At 40.0% G+C, this 27,844-nt stretch overlaps 1 protein-coding gene and 1 pseudogene across 4 annotated transcripts; both read left to right on the top strand.

Moving 5' to 3' along the window:
• Window positions 1-9,319, top strand: LOC103712117 (short-chain dehydrogenase/reductase 1-like; annotated as a pseudogene). The gene is made up of 5 exons (XR_016399748.1): window positions 1-195; window positions 284-527; window positions 843-920; window positions 7,739-7,930; window positions 8,644-9,319. The product of XR_016399748.1 is annotated as a short-chain dehydrogenase/reductase 1-like (transcript).
• LOC148714226 (short-chain dehydrogenase/reductase 1-like) lies at window positions 8,835-27,036 on the top strand. Of its 3 annotated transcripts, XM_089929429.1 has the most exons (7): window positions 17,771-20,692; window positions 22,464-22,648; window positions 23,979-24,109; window positions 24,198-24,441; window positions 24,671-24,748; window positions 25,579-25,770; window positions 26,487-27,036. In XM_089929429.1, exons 3-7 carry the CDS (start codon window positions 24,072-24,074, stop codon window positions 26,862-26,864), a joined length of 930 nt encoding a protein of 309 aa, XP_089785555.1. In that variant the 5' UTR covers window positions 17,771-20,692; window positions 22,464-22,648; window positions 23,979-24,071; the 3' UTR covers window positions 26,865-27,036. The 3 variants fall into 3 exon arrangements, with proteins under 3 accessions (XP_088573796.2, XP_089785555.1, XP_088573797.2); XM_088717670.2 differs by lacking the exons at window positions 17,771-20,692; window positions 22,464-22,648 and adding an exon at window positions 8,835-8,972; XM_088717671.2 differs by lacking the exons at window positions 17,771-20,692; window positions 22,464-22,648 and having other exon boundaries at window positions 22,817-24,109; window positions 24,206-24,441.
• The last annotated feature ends 808 nt before the right edge of the window (window positions 27,037-27,844 follow it).

Genomic DNA, 27,844 nt, shown 5'->3' with positions numbered 1-27,844 from the left:
AATGGTTCGTTGACCCTAAGGCACGGCCACAAGTACATCAAAGCGTCATTTATATCTGGATTAGGACAGAGAGAAATTATTATTATGCGACCGAGAGCAAGGAAGGGAAACCTACTCTATCCATTGTTTCCGACTCTCTTTCTCTTCGGCATCGGCCATGGAAGGAGCCACCAGCAGCAGCCTCGCGGAGAAGAGGTACGTAGCTTGCCATTTCTTATCAGTTATTCTCTCACCAGGTCGAATAATATATCCAAGTTTTTGGTGAAACGCTTCTCTCTTTTAGGATCACAGTTGTTACAGGAGGGAACAAAGGGATTGGGCTGGAGATATGCCGGCAGTTGGCTCTCAATGGCATCAAGGTCATACTGACGGCCAGAGATGAGAAGCGAGGCATGGAGGCAGTGGAGAAGCTCAGGGAGAGCGGTCTTTCTGACGTGGTCTTTCATCAGTTGGATGTGACCGACCCTTCTAGCATTGCTTCCTTGGCAGATTTCATTGGAGTTCAGTTCGGAAAGCTTGACATCTTGGTAAGGAAAAAAAATATATTTGCGGTCAAATACCAGCTTATCGAGATTTTGGGTAATCAAGTAGGAAAAAGATTAGAGATGACCAATCAGTAGCACGTTTAGTTTGCATCTTTCTCAGATATTCATTTTAAGGATAAAAGTAAATAATTCTTTATTTTTTAGATAAAGTACAGCTACTTGAGAAGTATGATTGGATTACCCACCTTTTTTTTATAAAAAAAGGGATAAAAGAAAACATTACTTAATTAATTGTATTATATTTCTGCTGCAGAGTTTCTATTAAGGAAATAAGTTACTTGGATTGATACACTGCAGGTAAACAATGCAGAAATTGGAGGATTTACAATAGATTTCGAGAATATACCCGAGATTTTAAAGGCTTCAAATGACGAGGTAAATAAATGATATACAAATGATATACAGATAACTTACTTTTTTTTTTCTTGAAAAAACTTCCTATTATAAAGTGTCACAATTCAATTCTTACAATAGTTTGCCGGTAATTATAAGTTGCACAATTCTAAGTCCTATGATAAGTAGACAATATATTATTATTCTAGCCAGAAAAGGTAATTTGTGATACGACCCGTAAATCCAACCTACAACCAGCCTATTTTAAGCTGGTTTGGATTTTACACTGATGAGGGCGACGAGCTTTCCAAACTTGCCATGCCTCAGCGAGTCCGTAGGCCGAACCCACGTTACCTGGTCGCCATTAGCCATGACCTCGATAGCCACCTCGACAGCCAAGGCCTTGATAGCTCCACGTCTGGTTCGCAGGAGAAAACAGAAGAGTCTACCACGATGAAGTGGGAAGTAGGAGGGCTCTCGATGAGGGGCTATGCACGTGGCTCCGCTGATAGCCACGTCGTGAAGACGGAGGAGGAAGAACCACGTCGTGAAGACAGAGGAGGAAGAACCACCATGCATGTTCTCCGAAACGCGGACGTTGGGCGCGGTGTTGACGCGCGATGGCCCGGCGCCCATGAGAACATGGGAAGAAAGGCAGTAGAGGCACTCCGAAGCGAGGACGTGGGGAACGGTGATGACGCACGATGGATTGGCTTCCACGTGGATGTGGTAAGAAAGATAGCAACGATGCTCCGAAGCGAGGACGTGGGGAACGGTGCTGATGATTGAAGGCTCAGGTATCATGTCATGGGGAGGGGATTAAGAGCTGGGAAGGAGGAGGAGATAGTTTAGTCTGAGTATTGCCTTCTTTTTTTATTGTAACCGGGTTGCTCTTACCCCAAGAAGAAAGTAGAGCTTTGCTTGCATGGGTTTTCCTCTAACTGGGACCTATTAACTGGTATCAAAGCCTGGAGTATGTCGAATAAGAAAAGAATCGAGCACCTTGAAGCTGAGATGAGCTCGATGCAGGAGGAGTTGCGCAGCTTAGAGGCACGTGTGGAGGGGCGTTTCACGAAAGTCTTGGAGGCCATCTGCCACCTTCAGTTCTCAGTTCCGCCACCAACACCGCTCGAGTAGACCATGGCGCTTCCACCATTGCCACGACACATAGGCTTCGAAGTAGCCAATGCCGGAAGAGAAGCCGTTGGTGCTTTAGTTCCGTAGCTCTTGCCTGAGACGGAAAGTTGGCAAAGGCTTCAGACGCAGTTGCTCCGCGGCGATACGGACTCGACCCACTCCTCGAAGGGAGGAACTCGTAGGAGTCCAACGCCATCCACGAATGGACTTTTCACGGTTCACTGAGGATAACCCCATTGTCTGGCTCGATCGAGCTGAACAATACTTCAACGGCCAGGGCGTCCCAGCTAACAGGTGAGTGACCATGGCTTTGTTCTACCTGGACGAGGAAGCCAATCACTGGTGGCAGTGGCTGCGTCGCACGTACCAAGATGGAGCCGTAGTCACCTGGGGGGTGTTCGAGCGTGAATTATTAGCTCGGTTTGGACCCCACGAGTATGTAAATTTTAACGAGAAGCTCTCATGCATCCAGCAACACAGAACAGTGAGAGAATGCCAGCAGGAGTTCGAGAAGCTGGCTAACCGTGTCAGAGTGTGGCCGCCAGACGCGCTCATTGGCACCTTCGTTAGAGGGCTCAAGGAAGAGGTCTCGAAGGAGGTACGTATGAGACGATCCAGTTCTCTACGAGAAGTAATTACGATTGCTCGAATGCGGGATGAGAGGGTGGAACAAAAGCAGAAAGCAGCCCGTAGCCTTGCACCACGAACAGTCGGAGTCTGAGTCTCACGACTTCCGAACCCATCTGTCCCTGCACCACAATTCTTCGCTCCAGCTCCAATCTGGCGCATCTCATGGGAGGAAATGCAACAACGATGGGAACGAGGGCTTTGCTTCAAATGCAATGAGAAGTTTACTCCTGGGCACCGGTGCAAGACTCTCTAGGCCTATCTGATTGAAGCCGGCCATGAGGAGGAGTCGGAAGGACCCAGCAAGGGCGACACAGACCCATACGGCTGATAGTAGGGCCGGATGCTGTTCTGGGTATACAATGGCTCGCCCTGCTTGGCCCGGTGCTCTATGATTGGAAGCGTCTGACAATGAAATTCCAGTGAGACGGCCAGGAGTGTGAACTATCTGGACAGTCCCCTAGAATTGCCCAAGCTCTAGATCACCAAGGGATGCAGCGAGAAGTATCAAGAAAGACCCAATTGTTCGCCGTATTTGTCAAAGAAGGGGGCAACCACCAACCCGCAGCTGAGGACGAATAGCCAACGGACCTCCAACAGTTGCTGAGCTGGTACTCGACACTCTTTGAAGTGCCTCGAAGGTTGCCACCGGAGCTAGAATTCGTCCACCGAATTTTCTTGCGAGAAAAAACCTCAGCAATCAATGTGCGACCTTACTAGTACACCTATTATCAGAAGAACGAGATAGAAAGACAAGTGACTGACATGCTGGAAGCTGGGATCATTCGAAAGAGCCAGACTCCATTCTCTTCCCCGGTGCTCCTAGTGAAGAAGAAAGACAGAACCTGAAGGTTCTGCACAGACTACCGAGTACTCAACACGGCCACCGTCAAAGACAGGTTCTCCATCCCAACCGTTGACAACATGCTCGATGAACTTCATGGAGCATGGTACTTCTCCAAACTTGATCTCAGATCGGATTATCACCAGATCCGTTTTCACCCCGATGATGTTCCGAAGTCAATCTTTTGCACCTATAATGGACATTTTGAGTACATGGTAATGCCCTTCGGGCTGTGCAATGCCCCATCCACATTCCAGGCAGCAATGAACTCAATTTTTCGGAGGTTCCTACATAAGTTTGTCTTGGTTTTCTTCGATGACATTTTGGTTTACATTTAATTCATCTGAATGAAACCCTCAAGATCCTCACTAAACACTAGTCTATCTCAAGCCCTTTAAATGTTCTTTTGGGCAACAGCAAGTCGAGTACCTCGGCCACATTGTTTCGGCCAAGGGAGTACAGATGGATGCCACGAAGATTTGAGCTATGCTAGAATAGCCACAACCAACTTCAGTGATAGAACTGCAAGGATTTTTTGGGCTGACGGGGTATTATCGGAAGTTTGTCAAGGACTATGGGATCATTGCTGCACCATTGACAGCTTTGTTGAGGAAAGGGCAGTTTTAGTGGAACTCCCAGGCTGAACAGGCCTTCCATCATCTAAAGCAGGCCATGACGTCCACTCTGGTGCTCGTGATGCCAAATTTTTCGGGGATGTTTGTCATTGAAACAGATGCCTTCGACAAGCGCATCGGAGCGGTGTTAATACAGGATGGGAGACCCATTGCCTACATGAGCAAGGCACTGGCCTAGCAAGGAAAGGATGGTCCACTTATGCCAAGGAGATGCTGGCGATCATGGAAGCAGTGCGTATGTGGTGTTCATACGTGTTGGAAAGAAAGTTCCAGATACGCACCGATCAAAGGAGCTTGCAGCATTTCCTAGAGCAACGCGTGAGTACACCGGAGCAGCAAAAATGGGTAGCCAAACTCTTGGGGTATGAATATGAGATCGTTTATAAGCTTGAAAAGGAGAACATAGTCGCAGACGCTTTGTCTCGCCAACCCGAAGCAGCCCTGCTTAATGCCATCGGTCGGCCGCTCTTTGATATATGGGAGGAGATACGGGCTGCCAACCGGAAAGACTCTTATTTGCGAAGCAAACTTAGGCAGCTTGACGCTGCACTGGACCACATGAAAGATTACCGACTCAAGGGAGGAATTCTATATTATAAAGAAAAGGTTCTGCTTCCACCAGGGTCATCCCTGTGTTCCAAATTAATGAAGGAATTCCATACCACCAAGATCGACGGCCATTCAGGGGTCTTGAGAACCTATAAACAAATCTCTCAAGCCTTCCACTGGGAATCAATGAAGAGGGATATTCAAAGATTTGTAGCGGAGTGTGCGGTCTGCCAGTAGCATAAGTATGAAGCAAAAGCTCCGGTTGGGTTACTGCAACCTCTACCAACACCGACGCAAGTCTGGGAAGACGTCTCCTTGGACTTCATTGAAGGGTTACCGCGGTCGAGGGACAAGGACGTGATCCTAGTCGTCACTGATCGGCTAACCAAATATGCTCATTTCTTGTCTCTCTCCCATCCATATATTGCTAAGGGGGTGGCCGAGCTTTTTGTGATCAAATCGGCCATTTACATGGGATGCTGCGGTCCATCGTGAGTGACCGAAACCCTATGTTTGTGAGCGCCTTCTGGCGAGAGTACTTCAAACTTCAGGGGACCTCTCTGAACATGAGTTCGGCTTATCATCCACAGTCGGACAACCAGACTGAAGTGGTGAATAGATGTGTAGAGCAGTACCTCAGATGTTTATGCAGTCAGTTTTCCAAGTTATGGGAGGCCAACCTAGCTTGGGTGGAGTATTGGTACAACACCACCTTCCATTCGATCGCCTGAATGACTCCGTTTCAAGCCTTATACGGGAGAGCTCTACCTTAAATTGCCTGGTATACGCCTTTTTGCTTGGCTTGACCATATAGGGCAGCCCCACTTCCAGTATTGTTGGAAGAAGCAGTGCAGTGTAAGCAGGTCAGTTTCGAGAAGCAGTGAAGGAAGCAGAGATAGAATTTAGGAACGGAAAAAAGACAAGCAAATTTCAGGATAACAAACATTATCTAGAATTTTTCTTAGATTCGAACCCATAGCTGATGATAGAACTAGAATAGATATTTTTTGTTTCCTACTCACGCGGGCCCATATCCTTGCTTTTCTATCAATTTCTAATTCCGATCTTCCCCCCCAATCCGATATTATAGTGCTGGTATAGACAGAAATTCCGTTATTGTCCAATTATTAACGGTAGTAAATACCGGGACTTTGCAATATTTGATTGATCACAATTCAGCCATCAATGAGATCGACAAAAACCTTGTCGACCGCAATCAATTGCTAAAGAAACTAAAGGAAAACTTGGAGAAGGCACAGAACTGCATGAAACAACAGGCAGACAGGAAGCGGAGGAAAGTTATCTTTCAAGAAGGAGAATGGGTGTACTTAAAACTCCCTCCCTATCGGCAACAGACCGTCTTCCGACGAGCTCACCAAAAGCTAGCTCAGAAGTACTTCAGCCCCTACCAAATAACTGAGCGTATAGGATTAGTAGCATATCGATTGGCGCTACCAAAGACTGCTAAAGTCCATCCGGTGTTCCATGTCTCGCTCCTTAAAAGGAAAATGGAAGAAGGCCAGACCCCCTGTACTGATCCACCACCAATAAAAGAGGACGAGAAGTTGATGCTCGAGCCTGAACTGGTTAAAGATTACCGATGGGTCCGCAATGGAGGGAAGCTTACAGAAGAAGTCTTCGTACAGTGGCGCTCATTGCCTGAAGAAGACGCCACCTGGGAAGAGTATGAACTGATGAAGGAGCAGTATCCCGGAGCGAACCTTGAGGACAAGGTTTTGCTTGAAGGGGGAGGGGATGATGGGGGCGATGAGCTTCCCAAACCTGCTAGGCCTCAGCGAGTCCATAGGCCGAACCCACGTTACCTGGTCGCCATCAGCCACGACCTCGATAGCCACCTTGACAACCAAGGCCTTGACAGCTCTGCATCTGGTTCGTAGGAGAAAACAGAGGAGTCTACCACGATGAAGCAGGGAGTAGGAGGGCTCTCGACGAGGGGCCATGCACGTGGCTCCGCTGATAGCCACGTCGTAAAGACGGAGGAGGAAGTACCACATCGCGAAGACGGAGGAGGAGGAACCACCATGCATGTTCTCCGAAGTGCGGACGTTGGGCATGGTGTTGACGCGCGATGGCCCAGCGCCCATGAGAACGTGGGAAGAAAGGCGGTAGAGGTGCTCCAAAGCGAGGACGTGGGGAATGGTGATGCCGCACGATGGCTTGGCTTCCACATAGACGTGGGAAGAAAGGTAGTAGCGATGCTCCGAAGCGAGGATGTGGGGAACAGTGCTGATGAGTGAAGGCTCGAGTATCACATCATGAGGAGGGGATTAAGAGCTGAGAAGGAGGAGGAGATAGTTTAGCCTGAGTATTGCCTTCTTTTTTTGTTGTAACCGGGTTGCTCTTACCCCAAGAAAAAAGTAGAGCTTTGCTTGCATGGGTTTTCCTCTCACCCGAAGAGAGGAGTAAATAAATCATCTCTCTCTCTCTCTCTCAACTATCTCCTTCCTTTGACTGGGACCTATCATACATAAATGGATTTGGGTCAGAAATGGATGGATCTAGGTGATGAGTCGACCCTTCCTAACCCATTTATTAAATATGTTGGGTTTAGGTTTAGAGTCCTAATTGCTTAAACTGTTTTGACCTATATAATAATTGGGTTGGGTCAGGACTGAACCTATTTAATCTATTTAAGACCCACTTAATATGTTCAAAGCCTGCTTAACCCATTTAAGAATAGCTTAACCTATTTTACCTAATTTGATCCATTTACTAAATAGGTTATACAAGTCTGTTGGATTACCTGTTTAATAACAAGGTCAAATTTGTGTTTGAATTTTTGATATATTTATTGTATGGAAAAGTTTCAAGTTGATAGATTTTTGACCCAACCTGTGTCTGACCGGATCTATATTTAACCAATCCGGCCCGATTGCCTTCCTATAAATTGCATAAAATAAAAGTTATATTAATTAGTAAACTACCTCTGTAGTTTCTCAACGGATTTTTTTTGGTTGGCAAATTAAGCTCCGCTCTGTAACTTGTAACTTGCTACATAGATGTTGCCAAGTATAATATTTTTGATGTATTTTATTCTTGTTTAATAGAAATTGGAAGATACAGATGCCATCCGTAATTGGGTGAGGGAAAATCTTCAACGAACTTATGAGTTGGCAGAAGAATGCTTGAAAACAAATTACCATGGCATTAAAGGTGTTACAGAGGCATTACTTCACCATCTTCAATCATCTTATTCAGGGACAATAGTAAATGTTTCCTCTTCGCAAGGGAAACTCAAGGTGATGAACTATTCTTAGTAGCTTATACATAATTTTAAAAGCAAAATGTTAAAATGGTAATCTTTGCTATTCTTTGATCTTTTTTTCAGTGTTTTTTTTGGGTAAAAAAGTTCTCTATCCAAAGAGAAATGGTTGTCTATTATAATGAAAATCTTGATTATTCATCCTTTCTTTTTCATGTGCAACACCAAACACTAGTAAACAGACACATAGAATCCATATTTGAGACAACAATAATAAGAAAAACAAAATAATCATATAAAAATAAATCAAACAATTCTCTTAATATTTTTATATCAAGTGTTTTAGAATTTTAAATGATCATTTTTAAAAATCAATAATCATGGATGATCTCCTGAAATCCTAAACTGGTTTTGGATTTTCTAGATAATCTCTTTTGTTGAAATTTTTTGTAACCCAATTTTAAATTTGATTGAAGAAGCAAGTCCTAGGTGAGGATCCCCTGATATTTTACAAAGCAGCAAGTTCCTGATAGTTCTTGCTAAAAAACATTAAATGACATGTCATCACACAAGGAAGGACATAATGGTTAATACTTTGGGTATCTTAGAGTTAAGTGGATCGCATTTTGGAGGTGTATATAGTATAGATAATATGATTTGAGATGATGGGAGTTATTATTATCATATTGATTATCTCAATATTTTTGCAAAAACTTATATACCTCTATCTTTCTCATTTTGGTGTTTCAGCACATCCCAAATGAAAGTCTTAGACAAGAGCTAAATGACATAGATGGTCTTTCAGAAGATAGATTGGCCGAATTATCAAATTTATTTCTGAAAGATTTCAAGGAGGGTTTGCTTGGTGCTAATAATTGGCCAACTTCTGTATCAGCTTACAAAGTGTCTAAAGTACTTGTTAATTGCTACACGAGGATTCTTGCGAAGAGGTACCCTGGTTTATGCATTAATTGTATCTGGTCCTGGGTTTGTCAAAACTGATATAAATTTTAACATTGGGATCTTGACCACCGAGGAAGGAGCCAAAGGACCAGTAATGTTAGCCTTATTGCCTAAAGGTAGCTCCTCTGGACTTTTCTTTGATCAAACTAAAATATCAACATTCTGAATAATGGTTGCCTCACTATAAGAGTTGTGTATTGACATTCTGAATATCAACATTCTGAATAATGGCTATTTGTGAAAATGTATACATTATAAGAGTTGTGTATTGACATAAGAATAATCTTTTTTTTATATATATTCTTATTTTCTCATGTTATTGGGACAACATGTACACACTATCAACTCATTTACTTTGGCAAGCACTTTCCTGGAATCTATTTGTTTCGAGTTTCAAAATAAGCTTATTGTATATATGTTTGTAAAAAGTTCCTCACATTATAGGCAATGGAGTTTTCCTTCATTATGCATATACACTGGCACACTTGTATGTTCTTTTTATCTGTATGTAGATATGAATGTGGTGCGATAATGGATGTAAGGAGTGCATCTCGTCTGTATGTAGATATGTATGTAGGTTTGACTCTATTGTTCGACCCTTGATGAGTAAGCTTAGTTAACCATACCGCACTGTGCCTAATTGATACAAAGATTCTATTACATATCTGAAAGCATGAAAGCTTGAATTGCACACAAAAGGATCCTTTTCCCCTGGTTTAGTATGGCTACCCAATTTTAATCTTGTTATAGAGTAAATTTAGTGAGTGCTGAATCAAGAAAGACGAAGAGAGTTATTAAAAGCTGGAGTTATAGCATATAGACCATCTAAATGCGTTCATCCTTGAATTTATAAGATTTTTATCTAAACAAAGAACTATATACATGTGAATTGCACACTGCTCCAATTGTCAAATACCACCTCACCTTAGGAAAATTCTGGGTTCAAGTTTTGAGTGATGTATCTTCATGTTTTAGGGCCTAGATTATTTACTTTGGTTGGTTTTTCTTATATTTCTTCGGAGAAAAAGAAAACAAAAAAGAAAGGATTATGTATTGTTCCAATTTTATCAAATATAAGAAAAGATATTTTCCTATGATTGGATGGTTAAGAGAGGGAAAAGTAGGCCTATTTTCATGTTTCAATGGAATTCTATCAAATGTAAAAACTATATAGCTTTTACCTTTGACCCATGTGTATCATATATATATATATATATATATATATATATATATATATATATATATATATATATATATATATATATATAATATAATATAATATATCTAGCAGAGGAAGAAAGTTGAAATGGTGTTCCTATCACTATTTTAACATGTCATGCTCAAAATATGTGGTTTAGTTATTTGAATTTCTTATTCTATGCATTTAGTTGATAATTTTTTTTTTAAAAAAAGTTCTTTTGGCCACATGTTCCAACAATAAAAGGTTTAATTTAGTTCTACAAAATAAAGATTCCGCTGGGTCAGATCGGTTCTTAAAAGTTGGCCCAATGCATGAGGCTCTGGCCGTTGTGGTGGCCTAAAAGTTTTTAAAATATTTATGGTGAACATGGCTCAAACAAGCGACCTTTAGTAAATTCGTTAGAAAAGATATTTGAAATGTGTTTTTAAAGACACTTCTCCTTCTCCTTGCTTTAGTTTTGCCTTCTTCTTTGTATCATATCTTCTTCTCCAAAAGATACTTCTTCTTCTTTGTCAGGTATTTCATATGTTTAGGAGACACCAATTCTCTCATGTATATAATATAACACAAGAATAATGCCTGCATGATTTACTGGGTGATAATAAAAATAGAAATTTAATTTTATGTAATAGAATAATAATATAAACTTGCAAAATAGAATGAAAAAATAGAGGAGGAACATGTATGCAAAATATTCTTTTTTTACATGACCTCCAAAAATAATTAAGAAGAATCCATTTTTCTATGATTTTTTTCTTATTTTTCTAAATTTTGGAGAGAGGTTGGGTTTCCTCTCTTCTTTCCCTTTAACAGGTATAGAAATAACTAGCTAGAAATTATTGATATTTTTAAGGATAAAAATTCATATTCCTAAGTTATTTTATGTAAGAATCGGGCCAGCTGGGCCTATCCTGGACCAAAGTCGGCAGGCCCAGCCAGCTTTGATTCAAACTCAAAAAAAAGAAGTATTTTTATGCATGAATACCTTCCTAAATATCGGATTTTGCATGAATACCCTTTCAAATTGATATTTGCATGTATACGCATGTAAAACACTTGTTTTACCATTTTTTCTTTTTTTTTTATTTCTATTTTTGGATATGTATCCATGCTATCTAACGATGTTAAAAAATTAACGGTTTCAAATTAAAATAACTAAAATATCCTTAATAAATAGACATGTAAATAGATTGTGATCTCGATAGCAGGAGAAGAAAACAGGAACAATAGCGTAATTTTAAAATTTTATTTTATTTTTAATTAATATAAATATGATTTTTTTTAAAATCGTTAAAATAATCGTTATATTACGGGCATTTGTACAATAATAGAGTTATAAGAGTATATATGCAAATATTTTGGAAGAGTATTTATTCAAAATTTGATATTTAGCCATTTAGGTGGGTAAGCGGAGGATCCGTGCGACCCTTGTTTTCCTCCTTCCGTTGAGGTAAGCCATGGCAAACCGTGGCTATTGAGGCTCCGCGGGGCCATTAATCTGCCGCGGGGCAATTGAACGGCCGCCCTCTCCAGCTTCCTCCCTTCTCCTCTCTCTTCCTGGATCCGGGAGGAGGGGGGGGGGGGGGATCGGGATCGCAGCACCTCGCCGGAGTGACGTAAGGACTTCCGTCAACTTCTCACTCCCTCCTCTGCCTTCCCCTCCTTACAATCTACCGGCAATGGCCGGGATCCGACAAAGGGCCGGGATGTAGGGAAAGGAACAGAAAGAAGAAGAAGAAGAGGGAAGAACCCTGCGGTAGCCGCGGGCCCTCGGCTGCGGTCGCCGTAGGCATCGGCCGCGGTCGCTGCAGGCCGGATCTAGCAAGGGTATGCCGGAATAAGGGAGAAGAAGAAGAAAAATAGGAAGAAGATGGAAAAAAAAAAGAAAAAGAAAAGAAAAGAAAAGGAAGGACTTGCCGGTGGTCCACAGCCACCGCCGTCGCCGCGAGCACTCGGCCGCCGCTGGAATCAGCCGCGAGCGCTCGGCCGCCGCTGGAATCAGCCGCGAGCGCCGCCGGCCCCGCCGCGGCCGTCGCGGGCATTGGCCGCAGGCCCGAGCGCGGGCACCTTGCGGGTGCCGCTAGCCGGCCCCTGCTCTCCAGTGGGGTCCAATGGGGGGGATCTTGGCCTCTCCCCGGAAGGAGAAGAGGGAAGGGTTCTGGAAGGAGAAGAAAAGAAGAAAAAGAAAAGGAGAAGAAGAAAAAGAAGGAAAAGTAAAAAAAAAGAAGGAAAGGGAAAAAAGAAAAGTAGAAGAAAAGTAAAAAAATAAAAAGATAAATAAAAAAATAAATATATATAAAGAAAAAAGAATGATGAAATATAAGTAATTTATTTTATATGATATTGATAGGTACAGTGGAATTGTCCAATTAAACTTAGAGATTTTAGGGCGAATAAAGATAGGTGACCATAGCACAAATCTTATTAGTTTTAAAAATTATTGAGTAATTTTTAGTATAGAAAAATTATATTTGACATGATGGATTCTATTTTTTTTAAAATATAGAATGATTGATAATGATCCTTCTTTTTGGCCAAATAACATCTTGACTAAATTCTTGTTGTAAATGATTTATCTCTGATTTACGAAAAATTGCATGATGTGATATATGTAGCATGATTAGAATACTTTGATAAAAATTGCATACTTGGCATAATTATGCATGTTAAACTTTTGTGATGCTATTTAGCATTTTCAACCTACTTATTAAGGTATGATTTATAAAAAATTATAAAATATTTTAAGAGCTCTCAAATAGGTATGACCGCCTCTAGAAATAGAGGCTAATCGACACCATGAGCTAGCATCTAACGAAAATAGCCTTCTACCAATGGGTTAAAGTTGGTAACAAATATAAATTATGAATCTTATCGATTACGAAGACGTCCCTATTACAAGATTATGTCACCGTAGCAGCACGTAAGTGTGTGAGCAAGGTTTTAAACTGTGATGTGGCTAAATGGCAGAAAAAGAAAAATGAGTTATGCAATTATTTGCAAAATGAACTTGAAGCAATGTTCGTGGAACTTAAATAATTTATGCATGCATGCTGACCCAAAGATTGATTTTGATGATCACAAAACCTTAAAGTATAATTACTAAATGTTTGTGTTGCAAGAAGAAAGATATTTATTTTGCAAGGAACATAACAAGTTGGAAGAATAGAAGAAGATCTCAAAAGCTCTCAAAAAGTTGAAAGAAAGCTATACTTCATTGGCTCAAGTTTCAAGTTCAATGGATTAAAGTTGGAGGAGCAAATTCAAATAAAGATTCAAAAGAACAGTCCTCGAGTCAATTCCTGAAAGTTTAGAGTCGACTCTGGCACTTTGAAGTATCAAGGAACAGTGCTCGAGTTGACTCCTACTGTTCACGAGCCGACTCCATGGAAAAGCTGACAAAAAGATAGAACATTAGCTTTTGAGACCCTGTCAGCGAGCCGACTTGCGAAGACTGCAAGCCGTCTCCCATATCAGCCGAGTCGACTCCCAGGTTGTCCGAGTCGACTCCTAGAGGAAATCAGTTTAAAAGACAGAGAATCAGTTTTTCAATCTCTGAGAGCGAGACGTCTTCCGAAAACCTCGAGTCGTCTCTCAAGTCAGCCGAGTCGACTCCAAGTTAACCCGAGTCGACTCGAGGAAGAAAATCAGAAAATGGGTTCTCTGGATTTCTGAGAACGAGCCGATCTCTATGTACCCGAGTCGTCTCCAGCTATTGGCGAGTCGACTCCAGTTTGGTCCGAGTCGACCCCAGGACGAGGCATGCACTTTAATTCAAATCTGGAACAGCGGGCGAGTTGTCTCCAGTAAAGCGCGAGTCGACTCTAGTAACAGCCGAGTCGACTCTAGATCGCACGAGTCGACTCCGATCCCAACGGATACACTGTCAGAATGTGTAGACGGATCATAATGGCTCTATTCTTGTCTCTAACGGCTAGATCTTTGCTCACACGCCATCCAAAGCTATAAAATCAAGGAGAGAGCAAGGGGAGACAGGAAAGAAGTGGGAGAGAACACATAGAAAAGAGATTTCAAAGAAATTTCAAGAGAAACCTCCCAAAAGCACAAAAGGGCCATTCAAAGCAAAAGAGAGAGAAGAAGAGCATCCGAGTGAGTCCGAAGGCTTTCTCTCCAACTGTGTGCTGCCTCAGTGATCCTCTACCTCGTGCGAAATCAGAAGAGGGTCAAGTAAAGAAGAAGCCGAGTTCCTTCATCTACAAAACTTGTTTGAGGGCTGCTTCTCTTTACTCTATTTGTTCACATTGTTATATCTGCTTGTTTAAGAAGCTTGTATTTGTTTTAAACTCTTGTTCTAATATCTTGTAACTTGATTCAATCAAGGGATTGAATTAAGGGGTTAAGGTTTGTTGGTGAGCCAAAGAAAAAACCAACGGTGTAAGGTTGTGGTTGGTGAACCGGGAAAAACCAACTGGGTTTGATTGTGAACCCAGAAAAACAATCGAGTGATTTTAGTCGGTGAGCCTGTGAAAACCGACCGAGTTCGTTGTGATCTCGAGAAAATAACAAGTTAGGTTGTGAGCTTGTAAAACAACTGGCTGTAATCTGAGGAATTATAGTGAAATTTCCAAGAGATCTTGGGGAGTGGATGTAGGTGCTGGGGTACACCGAACCACTATACGTTTGTTGTGTTTGTGATGCTTTCTTTCATTGTTTAATTTCCTCACTTACTTACTTAGATAAATATCTAATTGAATTGCTTGCTTAACTCTTATCCGCGCATCCTTTAGTAGCAAGTATATTCAAATTGTTTAATCAAGTTTCATATAATAAAACTGCATTAAGATTCATTGTATTGAAATACTTGCTTGGAGAAATTTAGACTAATTGTTTATTGAGTCCGCTGCTTAATTGTTTTAATCTTTATCAGATTAGAATCAAACTGTTGTTAAGTCTAAATTCCACTGTGCATCCATATAACTTAGCTTAATTAATTGAAAAGTTTAGAAGTAGTTGAAAAGTTTTAAAAGACCCAATTCATCCCCCCTCTTGGGTTGTATCTACTGGGCAACAATGCATGATTTGCTTTATGACATGTTTTTAATATATGTATGGTTGGTTCTGCTTTCTTTTTGTTTTTTTTATATTATGAAATGCTTACTTTAGATTAATTGTTAAATGATACATTGATATGAGAAAACTCATGCTTGATCCGGTAAGGTGGTGCATGGTTACTTACTGAGCCATAAAGCTCATATGCCTCTTTTTGTTTTTTCATTTCAGATAAGTAAAGTTGTTAGGAGTGGGGAAGAGTAAAAGAAAATGGAGTTTGAAGCATAGTTACAAGAATTCATAGATGTAGCTGCACTAATAAATTTAGGTTGTAATCTTGTAGACTCAAATAGTTGATTTAGATGCTCTGTACCTGCTTTCTTTGATTTGCAGATGAAAATGATCAATTGTTATTTTGTTACATGAAATAATCATTGTTATCACGGGCTTCGTGTTATTGTGGACAATACCCTACAATAGCACGGTCGTGTCACGGGACGGATCTGGGGCGCGACAAATCATATTCGGATCCAAGTTATGACAGACATGGTATCAGAGCAATAGGTTTAATCATGGATAGAAGTTAGAGCTTAGTGATGGGTAAACTTAAAGTCTAGCAATAGATAATTAGGTCTTGTTTAGTTTGATTTTAACTCGTTGAATAAGAATAGATAGATGTCCTTAACCTTAGTGTCGCTCAGCTATGGAAACTAATTAATGCTAGTATTTTAATAGGTGATAATGAGAAACAGAGAAGAGAGAGTCTTGGCAAATATTGCTGCCAGGAGGAGAAGAGCAAGAGCAAGAGGAGATGCCAACCAGCCGGTTGAGCAAGCTCTGAGTGCATCAACCACTCATATAGATATTGCTGGGGTATGCTAGATGGTGGCTCAGCTCCTTCAGCAGCAGCAGATGCAGGTCACTCCTCGACCCCCATCATTTAGGGAGTCCTACTATAAGAGATTTAGAAAGCTCAACCCACCAATGTTCGAGAGTGGAGCTGATCCTCTAGCCGCAGAGATCTGGATTCGGGAGATGGAGAAGATGTTCGACACATTGCAGTATCTTGAGAGTGTGAAGGTTAGGTTAGCTATTCCAATGTTGAGAGGAAATGTAGAGTTCTGATGGATGGCCAAGAAAGCTGCAAATGAGAATGAAAATGATCAGCTGACATGGGATGAGTTCAAGGGAATATTTTATGATCAATATTTTTTTTGACTCAGTAAGATTAGCAAACGAGAACGAGTTCTTGCCTTTGAGATAGATAGATGACATGACTGTACTGGAGTATGCTAATAAATTTAATGAGTTAGGCCGATTCTATCCCCAGCTCATGGAGGTTGAAAGAAGCAAAACAAACATATTTGAATAGGGTCTGAGATATGGGATTCGATCTTGGTTGTTATCCTACATCTTCAGTAGCTATAAAGATGTGTTGGAAAGAGCTTTGAAGGTCGAAGCAGAATGGAAAAGATTAGAGAAGAACAGGGGTGACAAGAAGATGCCCAAAGTGACAAGAAATCAGACTGGCCGATCGAGGAACTCTGGAGGCAATCCAAACAAGAAGAAGAAATTTGAAGCCTGTGACTATTGTAGCAAGTTTCATGCTGGGCCTTGTCTGAAGAAGATGGAAGCTTGCTTGACAGTCAGGACATTTGACAATGGACTGTCCAAACAGAAAGAAGAATGACTCTAGAACTGCTAACCCGCTGATTAGAAATCGAAAGGTGGTACACGAGTTTTCGCACTAACACGGCAAGATGCTAGTGCCAGTGATAGAATGGTGGCAGGTATTTTTCCATCAACTCAGTAAATGCTACTGTATTGTTTGATTCCGGCTCTACGCATTATTTTATATCCTCCAAGTTCTCTGCATCCTTAAATCACATGCCTGATAAACTAGATGAGCCATTGCATGTTGCTACTCCTCTCAAGAAGATAGTAGTTGTTGATTTTGTTTTTAAGAATTGCATAATTCAAATAGGAGAAAGGGACTTGATTGCAGATCCAGTGCAACTAAATATGCATGATTTTGATGTTATCCTTGGGATGAATTGGCTGTTTTAATATCATGTCCATATTGACTGCTTTTAGAAAAGGGTAGTATTCCAAATACCGAGTGAGCTAAAGTTTTTCTATCAGGGCAATGCACCTATAGAGAAACTCGTGCAGTGTAAGTCCTCTCTGTGCATCATTTTAGTTATATGTGCAAGGAAGGCTCTAAGAAAAGGGTGTCAGGCCTATCTAGCCTATGTGGTAGGCACTCAAAAAAAGTGGAGTTAAAGGATATTTTCATTGTTAAAGAATATCCAGATGTTTTTTCTAATGAGCTACCCGAGTTACCTCCTGAACGGAAGATTAATTTTGAAATTGATGTTATGCCGGGAGCTGGACCAATCTCCAAGCCTCCTTAGAGGATGACCCCTGCAGAATTGAAGGTCCAATTACAAAAATTCTTGGAGAAGAAATTCATCCACCCGAGTGTTTCTCTTTGGGAAGCTCCTGTCTTATTTGTAAAGAAGAAAGACAGAAGCATGTGGCTGTGTGTTGATTACAAAGAGCTGAACAAGGTGACTGTAAAGAATAAATATCCCCTGCCTCATATTGATGATCTATTTGATCAGCTGTAAGGTGCTCAAGTCTTCTCAAAAATAGATTTGCAGTCTAGTTATCATCAGTTAAAAATAAAAGTTGAGAATGTGCCTAAGATTGCATTTTGAACTAGGTACGACCATTAAAAATTTTTAGTTATGCCTTTTGGACTAACTAATGCACCTGTTGTCTTTATGGATTTGATGAATAGGGTCTTCAAGCAGTTTTTGCACCAGTTTGTTATTGTTTTTATAAATGACATATTGGTCTATTCTAAGAGCAAAGGAGAACTTGAAGATCACTTGAGAGTGGTGCTATAAACTCTTTGGGAGAGCAAGCTTTATGCTAAGTTGAGCAAATGTGAATTCTAGTCGGGTAGCATTGCATTTCTCGGACATGTGATCTCTAAGGAAGGAATTTCAATTGACTCAAAGAAAATAGAAGCATTAGTGAACTAGTTTTGTCCTACTAATGTGACTGAAATCAAAAGCTTTTTGAGTTTGGCTGGTTATTATAGAAGATTTGTGGAAGGATTTTCTCGGAGAGCTGCTCCTCTGACCTATATAACCCAGAAACAAGCAAAGTTCGAATGGAATGATGATTGGGAACAAAGCTTCCAAGAGTTAAAGCGAAGGTTGGTATCTGCTCCAATACTCACTCTACCATCCAGTTCTAGGAGTTTCACCATTTATAGTGATGCCTCCAGAAAAAGGTTTTGTTGTGTGCTAATGCCAGATGACAAGGTGGTGGCATATGCCTCTAGACAGTTGAAGCCCTATGAGCAGAACTATCCAACGCATGATTGGAGCTAGCAGCGGCAGTTTTTGCTTTAAAAATTTGGCAACACTACCTATATGGGGAGATGCAAAGTTTTCACTGACCACAAAAGCTTAAAGTACCTATTTACCCAGAAAGAGCTAAACATAAGACAGAGAAGATGGCTTGAGCTGTTGAAGAATGATGATCTAAGCATTAAATACCATTCTAAAAAAGCTAATATAGTGGCAAATGCTCTCAGTAGGAAGTTAGCAGTGGGCACAACAACTTTGTTTACTACTCAAGAGCAAATACTAAAGGATCTCGACAAAATGCAAATTAAGGTGACTGCAAATGGTGCTAAGAGTATGCTGACTAGTTTGATGGTGCAACCAACCTTGAAAGAGAGAATAAAGACTGTCCAACAAAATGATGCCCATTTGTGTCGGCTCAAGGAAGATGTAGAAAAGCTGTTGCGACCCGATCTCAAAATTCACTTGAATGGTACTCTGCGATTTGAGAACAGACTGTGTGTACCTAGAGACCCTGACTTGAAGATAGAAATTTTGAAGGAAGCTCACCAGTCTCACTTCTCTATTTATCCTAGTAGCACAAAGATGTACAGAGATTTAAGGGAGCACTTTTGGTGGAATAGTATGAAGACAGAAATAGCCAGATTCGTGGTGTAGTGCTTGGTATGTCAATGGGCAAAAGCCGAACATCAGAAGCTTACTGGTTTGTTGAAGCCATTGGAGATACCAGAATGGAAATGAGAATATATCACCATAAATTTTGTCATTGGGCTTCCAAGGACAACAAAGAAAAATAATGCAATATGGGTGATTGTTGACTGCCTCACAAAATCAATTTACTTTTTACCCTTTAGGGTTGGCACTCTACTTGATAAGCTGACACGAATATATATTGATGCAATCGTGCGTCTACATGGTGTGCCGGTAAGCATAGTATCTGATCGAGACCCACAGTTCGTGTCTAGATTTTAGAAGAGTTTTTAGGATGCCATGGGAATTGAATTGAAGTTTAGCACTGCTTTTCACCCTCAGACTGATGGCCAGTCAAAGAGAACAATTTAGACCTTAGAGGATATGTTGAGGGCATGTACAACTAATCATGGATGTTGCTGAAATGATTATATAGCATTGGTAGAATTTGCCTACAATAATAGCTACCATTCTAGCATCAAGTTGACACCTTATGAAGCTCTTTATGGAAGGAAGTAAAAGTCTTTTCTGCATTAGGATGATGTTGGAGAAAATAAGTTATTGAGTCCTGAGTTAGTCCATAATGCCAGAGAGAAAATTTTGTTGATCAAGAAAAGACTCAAGGAAGCTCAAGATAGACAAAAGAGTTGGACAAAAAAAAGAAGAAGAGAAATAGAATTTCAAGCAGGCGATTTTATTTTCTTGAAGATTTCAGCTACGAGAGATATTATGAGATTTAGAAGACGTGGCAAACTAAGTCCTCGCTACATCAGACCCTTTGAGATTCTGGACAAAGTGAGAGAGGTTGCATACAGGCTAACCTTGCCGCCTAGGCTATCCAGAGTACACAATGTCTTCTATGTTTCTTTACTGAGGAAGAACGTTTCGGACCCAAGTCATGTGGTAGAGTTTGACCTATTGTAAGTTGAAGAAGATTTGACTTACGAAGAATTTCTCATATATATTTTTATTTGTAAGAAGCAAGTTTTGATTTAATAGAGTAACTATTCAAAGAGAAAAGCAATTTAGAAACTCGAGGATGAAATGCGAGCGAGGAATCCTCAACTTAAAGACCCAGTAAATTACAAGGATATTATTTTTTTTTTTAAGAAGGGAAAAATGTAAGAATCAGGCCAGCTGAGTCTGACTTGGACCAAAATCAGCTGGCCCAACCAGTTTTGATTCAAACTCCAGAAAAAAAAAAGAAAAAAAAAAGAAAAAGAAAACAGAAGAAGGGGACCGAAACGGAGGATCCCTGCGACCCTCTGTTTGCCCCCTTCCGTTGAGGTAAGCCACGGCGAACCGTGGCTATTGAGGCTCCGCGGGGCCATTGAACGGCCGTGGGGCAATTGAACGGCCCTGGCCTTTGGGGACGGGCACGACCTCCGCCGAGATCCATGGACGCCCAAGCGTAGGGGTTTATAAAACTCCAGATTTCATTCTTCCTCCACAGCTTCCTCCCTTCTCCTCTCTCTTCCTGTATCCGTGAGTTCACTTGCCCTTACCAGTGTCGCTGGGGGGGATCGGGATCGGGATCGCATCTCCTCGCTGGAGTGAGGTAAGGACTTCCGTCTCCTTCTCACTTCCTCCTCTGCCTTCTCCTCTTTTCGATCTACCCGCAATGGCCGGGATCTGGCAAAAGGCCGGGATGTAGGAAACAGAAAGAAGAAGAAGAGGGAAGAACCCTGCGGTTGCCGCGGGCCCTCAGTCGCGGTCGCCGCAGGCCGGATCTGGCAAGGGGACGTCGGAGTAAGGGAGGAGAAGAAGAAAAATAGGAAGAAGAAGAAGAAAAAGAAGAAGAAAAAAAAGAAAAGAAAGGACTTATCGGTGGTTTGCAGCCACCGATAAGTATAGAAAAATTATATTTGACATGATGGATCCTGTTTTTCTTAAAATGTAGGATCAAGCATGTGATTGATAATGATCCTTGTTTTTGGCCAAATGGTATCTTTATTGGATTCTTGTTGTAAATGATTTATCTCTGATTTATGAAAAATTGCATGAAATGATATATGTGGCATGATTACAGTACTTCAATAAAAATTGCATATTTGGCATAATTATGCATGTTAAACTTTTGTGATGCCATTTAGCATTTTCAACCTACTTATTAAGATATGATTTATAAAAAATTATGAAATATTTTAAGAGCTCTCAAATAGCTATGACTGCTTCTAGAAATAGAGGCTAATCGACATCCTGGAGCTAGCATCCAACGAAAATGGCCCTCTACCAACGGGTTAAAGTTGGTAACAAATATAAATTATAAATTTTGTCGATTATAAAGACGGTCCTATCACGGGATTATAGTGACCATAATGGCACGTAAGTCTGTGAGCAAGGTTTTAAACTGTGATGTGGCTAAATGATAGAAAAAATGAGTTATGCAATTATTTGCAAAATGAACTTGAAGCAATGTTTGTAGAAATTAAATGATTTATGCATGCGTGATTTGCTTTATGACATGTTTTTAATATATATGTTATGAAATGCTTACTTTAGATTAACTAATATTTTTTTAAATGATGCATTAACTTGAAAAGGCTCATGCATGATCCAGTAAGGTAGTGCAGGGTTACTTACTAAACCGCAAAGTTCATATGCCTCTTTTTGCTTTTTTATTTAAGATAAGTAAGGTTACTAGGAGCAGGGAAGAGTAAAAGAAAATGGAGTTTGAAGCATAATTATAAGAATTTATAGATGTAGCTATACTAATAAATTTGGATTGTAATATTGCAAACTTAAATAGTTGATTTAGATGCTCTGTACCTGCTTTCTTTGATTTGTAAATAAAAATGATCCCATGTTATTTTGTTAAATGAAAGAATTATTGTTGTCATGGGCTACGTGTTATCCTGGACAATACCCTACAGTATTACGGTCATGTCACGGGCCGGATCTGGGGCGCGACAAATCATGTCTAGATTCGGGTTGTGACACTTTATCTAAGATAAGTAAACTTTCTCGTGTAGGAAGATATATTACATGCTTTACATGTATACATATGCTACTTTTATTTTATTAGTACCAATCAGTCAGAGATTTTTAAGATCCCAAATGTGCATAAGTTCATGCTTTGCATGTGGTGGCAATTTAAGATGAATTGTATCAGACCAGGTTTAATCAAGTGCAGTTAGTGATCAGTGAATGTCCAATTAAAACTTATCTTAGATAAAGTGTCATGACTCGGATAAAGTTGTTTAATGAAGGTTATTAGGTCTAGTTATTTAATTTTCACTTTGTCCTGGAATTTTGATATTGAATCTGTTATTTAAGTCAATTTTAAATTTATTTGTCCTTTGGTTTCTTCTAAATCAAATGCTCTACAGATATTAATCAAAATCATCGAGATGGCCAAATTTTCCGATGTCAAGACCTTGATGTCAAAGGCCAATATCATGCCACTTACCAGTCGGCAGGTAATTGCCATGGCATGTGCACATGCCTCTTGGTGGTCAACGCTGCCTTTTTAAAACCTTGGTCGAAGACCAATAACCTTGAGGAGGTTGGAGAGGTAAAAAAAACTAATCTTTTTCATGAATGACATATCACATATCTAATGTTTTGCTTCCACTCTTTTATTTAATACAAGTACATACAAATGCATGAAGATGAAGAACTTAATAAGCTTTTGTAATGAAACTTAAACTCTCACTACAGGAAAATAGGGTTATAGCAATGGCTTTTATAGTGGCAAAACAATTTATTTCTATAAAGAAGAAAAAACAATTGCCTCTAGAAAATCATGCTGACCTATAGCGTTAAAAGATGTGGCTACTAAAACACATTCTATTTAACGGATGCACCTTTTTTGTGTGGAGTCATACTCCACATATCGCTGCTAAAAATTCAACTATGGTGGCTCACAAGGCTATCCTTTTTTTCCTTTTTTGGCTGCTAATCTGTGATGATAATTGTACCCTACACCACGTTCCCCACGTGGTGGTCCACCGTTGGCCCCAATAATTCCATCGTTCCAAAATAAACAATGCTCGAAAGCTACGCATCTCAAAATCAATTTCGATGGCAGCATATCGACGGATGAAGTGTATGGTGGAATAGACTTTGTGATCAGAGATCATTTCGGTAGGATGATAGTGGCAGGGGTTGGCGCACCCTCGGACTGACCGCCATTAAGGTAGAGCTTTGGGCCGCTTGGAAAGGCATCACTTTTGCGATGAGAGTTTTTGGAGCGGACATGGTCTATCTTGAGGAAGACTCCTCCACGGTGATATATTGGATAAGGGAAGCGAACCGTTAAGGGGACGGTCACCCATTGATCCGTGAGATTCACAGACTGGTCAAGGAAATAGAGTTCTTTCAGGCAGCATATATATTTCGGGAGGCAAATAGAGTTGTAGATTGGGTTGCCTCCTTCTTTACCCGGCACTCCAGAGATTTTATCTGAATTACGGCCTCTAATATTTCTTCTTCATTATATCAGTTTTTTTCTTTTAGCTTGGCCGTACCATATAAGAGCTAATACCGTTTTTATCAAAATAAATAAATAAATATAGATTCGTTAGCCATTGGAGATGCTTTGTTCAGTCCATTATTATTATTTTTTGGTAAAATAGTATTATTATTTGAACTAATGATGTGCACTACCAAACGCATCGCACTCTCGATGGAGAATCCAGCACAACGGATTTGAAAACTGGATTTGATCCCTGAGGCAATAATTACTAAGCCATGGATTAATCTATTATAATCACTAAACACATACCTACTTAACCTCATCTCGGTTCGTTTCCGTGGTGGGTGTAAGTTGATATATAAGAAGGGTTCGTTGACTCTAAAGCACGGCCACAATTACCTCAAACCGTCATTTATATCTGGATCAGGACGGAGAGAAATTAATTTAATGCGACCGAGAGCAAGAAAGGGAAACCTACTCTATCCATTGTTTCCGACCCTCTTTCTCTTCGGCATCGGCCATGGAAGGAGCCACCAGCGGCAGCCTCGCCGAGAAGAGGTACGTAGCTTGCCATTTCTTTTCAGTTATTCTCTCACCAGGCCGAATAATATATCCAAGTTTTTGGTGAAACGCTTCTCTCTTTTAGGATCGCAGTTGTTACAGGAGGGAACAAAGGGATTGGGCTGGAGATATGCCGGCAGCTGGCTCTCAATGGCGTCAAGGTCATATTGACGGCCAGAAATGAGAAGCGAGGCATGGAGGCAGTGGAGAAGCTCAGGGAGAGCGGTCTTTCTGACGTGGTCTTTCATCAGTTGGATGTGACCGACCCTTCTAGCATTGCTTCTTTGGCAGATTTCATTGGAGTTCAGTTCGGAAAGCTTGACATCTTGGTAAGAAAAAAAAAATATATTTGCATTTTTCTCAGATATTCATTTTAAGGATAAAAGTAAATAATTTTTTATTTTTCAGATAAAGTACAGCTATTTGAGAAGTATGATTGGATTGCCCACCTTTTTTTAAAAAAAAGGATAAAAGAAAACATTACTTAATTAATTGTATTATATTTCTGTTGCAGAGTTTCTATTAAGGAAATAAGTAACTTGGATTGATACACTGCAGGTAAACAATGCAGCAATTGGGGGATATACAATAGATTTCGAGAATATACCCGAGATTTTAAAGGCTTCAAATAACGAGGTAAATAAATGATATACAGATAACTTACTCTTTTTTTTTCTTGAAAAGACTTCCTATTATAAAATGTCACAATTCAATTCTTACAATAGTTTGATGGTAATTATGAGATGCACAATTCTAAGCCCTATGAGTAGACAATATATTATTATTCTAGCCAGGGGAGGCAATTTGTGATACGACCGGCAAATCCAGGCTGCAACTAACCTATTTTAAGCAGATTTGCATTTTACATAAATAAATTTGGATCAAAAATGGATGGATGGGAGTCATGAGTCGACCCTTCCTAACCCATTTATTAAATATATTGGGTTTATGTTTAGAGTCCTAATTGCTTAGACTGTTTTGACCCATCTAATAATTGGGTTGGATCGGGACTGAACCTAATTAACCTATTTAAGGCCCACTTAATCTGTTCAAAGCCTGCTTAACCCATTTAAGAATAGCTTAAACTATTTTACTTAATTTGATCCATTTACTAAGTAGGTTATACAAGTCTGTTGGATTATCTGTTTAATAAAAAGGTCAAGTTTGTATTTGAATTTTTGATATATTTATTGAATGGATCAGTTTCAAGTTGATAAATTTTTCACCCAATCTAACCGGATCTATATTTAACCAATCCAGCCCGATTGCTTTCCCTAATTTTTACTCATCTCTTCTTATATATAAATTGCACAAAATAAAAGTTATATTAATTAGTAAACTAACTCTGTAGTTTCTCAACGGATTTTTTTTGGTTGGCAAATTAAGATCCACTCTGTAACTTGTAACTTACTACATAGATGTTGCCAAGTATAATTTTTTTTGTGTATTTTATTCTTGTTTAATAGAAATTGGAAGATACAGATGCCATCCGTAATTGGGTGAGGGAAAATCTTCAACAAACTTATGAGATGGCAGAAGAATGCTTGAAAACAAATTACCATGGCATTAAAGGTGTTACAGAGGCATTACTTCACCATCTTCAATCATCTTATTCAGGGACAATAATAAATGTTTCCTCTTCCCATGGGAAACTCAAGGTGATGAACTATTCTTATTCGCTTATACATAATTTTAAAAGAAAAATGTTAAAATGGTTATCTTTGCTATTCTTTTATCTTTTTTTTCAATTTTTTTTTTGGGTAAAAAAGTTCTCTATTCAAAGAGAAATGGTTGTCTACTATAATGAAAATCTTGATTATTCATCCTTTTTTTTTTTTAATGTACAACACTAAATACTAGTAAAGAGACACATGGAATCCATGTTTGAGACAACAATAATAAGAAAAACAAAATAAATATATAAAAATAAATCAAACAATTCTCTTAATATTTTTATATCAAGTGTTTTAGAATTTTAAATGATCATTTTTAAAAATCAATAATCATGGATGATCTCCTGAAATCCTAAACTGATTTTGGATTTTCTAGATAATCTCTTTGGTTGAAATATTTTGTAACCCAATTTTAAATTTGATTGAAGAAGCAAGTCCTAGGTGAGGATCCCCTGATATTTAACAAAGCAGCAAGTTCCTGACAGTTCTTGCTAAAAAACATTAAATGACATGTCATCACGCAAGGAAGGACATAATGGTTAATACTTTGGGTATCTTAGAGTTAAGTGGATCGCATTTTGGAGGTGTATATAGTATAGATAATATGATTTGAGATGATGGAGTTATTATTATCGTATTGATTATCTCAATATTTTTGCAAAAACTTATATACCTCTATCTTTCTCATTTTGTTGTTTCAGCATATCCCAAATGAAAGTCTTAGACAAGAGCTAAATGACATAGATGGTCTTTCAGAAGATAGATTGGCCGATTTATCAAATTTATTTCTGAAAGAATTCAAGGAGGGTTTGCTTGGTGCTAATAATTGGCCAACTTCTGTATCAGCTTATAAAGTGTCTAAAGTACTTGTTAATTGCTACACGAGGATTCTTGCGAAGAGGCACCCTAGTTTATGCATTAATTGTATTTGTCCTGGCTTTGTCAAAACTGATATAAATTTTAACATTGGGATCTTGACCACCGAGGAAGGAGCCAAAGGACCAGTGATGTTAGCCTTATTGCCTAAAGGTAGCTCCTCTGGACGTTTCTTTGATCAAACTAAAATATCAACATTCTGAGTGATGGCTGTCTCACTATAATAGTGTTGGTTCGAAAGAAAGATGGTCTTCCCCTTCTTGTATGTTGTCCATCAATTATGGTATTTGTGAAAATGTATATATTATAAGAGTTGTGTATTGATATAAGAATAATCTTTTTTTATATGATCATTTTATCATGTTATTGGAACAACACACACTATCAACTCATTTACTTTGACAAGCCCTTTCCCGGAATCTACTTGTGTCGAGTTTCAAAATAAGGTTATTGTGCATATGTTTGTGAGAAGTCCCTCACATTATAGGCGATGGAGTTTTCCTTCATTATACATATACACTGGTGTTGCTAGAAATTGGACCCGGGGGCGGCCGTCGGCTGAAAAGGAGGAGCTCCGGCATGAGATGGCGGGTGGCGTCCTCCGTGGGACCTGCAAAAAGCCGGTGGCCGGGGTTTCCGGCGCCGGCCTTCCGATGCCTAAGTCAGAGGGGGCAAATGTATTGGGGGAGAGAAAAATATGTCTCAGGAGTTTCAGAGTCCAACCCTCCTTAAGATGGAGGGGTTTTTCTTTTATAGAGGGGTACAAAATTACTTGTGATGTGACGGGGCGAACGGGTTACCATCATAATTGAGCATGTCATGTGAATTAATGCACAATCGTGTGAATTAATACATTACCGTAGGAGATCAGGCCGGAGCAAATGAGTCGTCATGGCTGATCGGACGTAGTCGAGCGGGTCAGTTGTTTGCCGTGGAGGGCTTGAGATCCGTAGATAGCATGCACATTAATTGTTGAGTGAGCCGGAGTTCAGCAGAGGCCGTGCGCATTGATTGTTGAGTGAGCCAAAGATCAGCAAAGGCCATGCGTATTAATTGTTGACAGCGGTAGCAGGGTATGGTCCCCGGTCGAGCTGCAGAAGGATATGATCGCAGCAGGTGGATGGTGAGGTCGGGCTTCCGAGGTCGAGAATGTTGAGGCCGGGTGCCCGGGTGCCCGAGTCAG

This window comes from Phoenix dactylifera, chromosome 3, assembly GCF_051530095.1.
Source record: "Phoenix dactylifera cultivar Ajwa chromosome 3, Ajwa_hap1_PhDact_Kaust_v1.1, whole genome shotgun sequence".
NCBI classification, from domain to species: Eukaryota; Viridiplantae; Streptophyta; class Magnoliopsida; order Arecales; family Arecaceae; genus Phoenix; species Phoenix dactylifera.
Note: the sequence above shows the minus strand (reverse complement) of the source record. Positions and strands in the feature narration are given on the sequence as shown.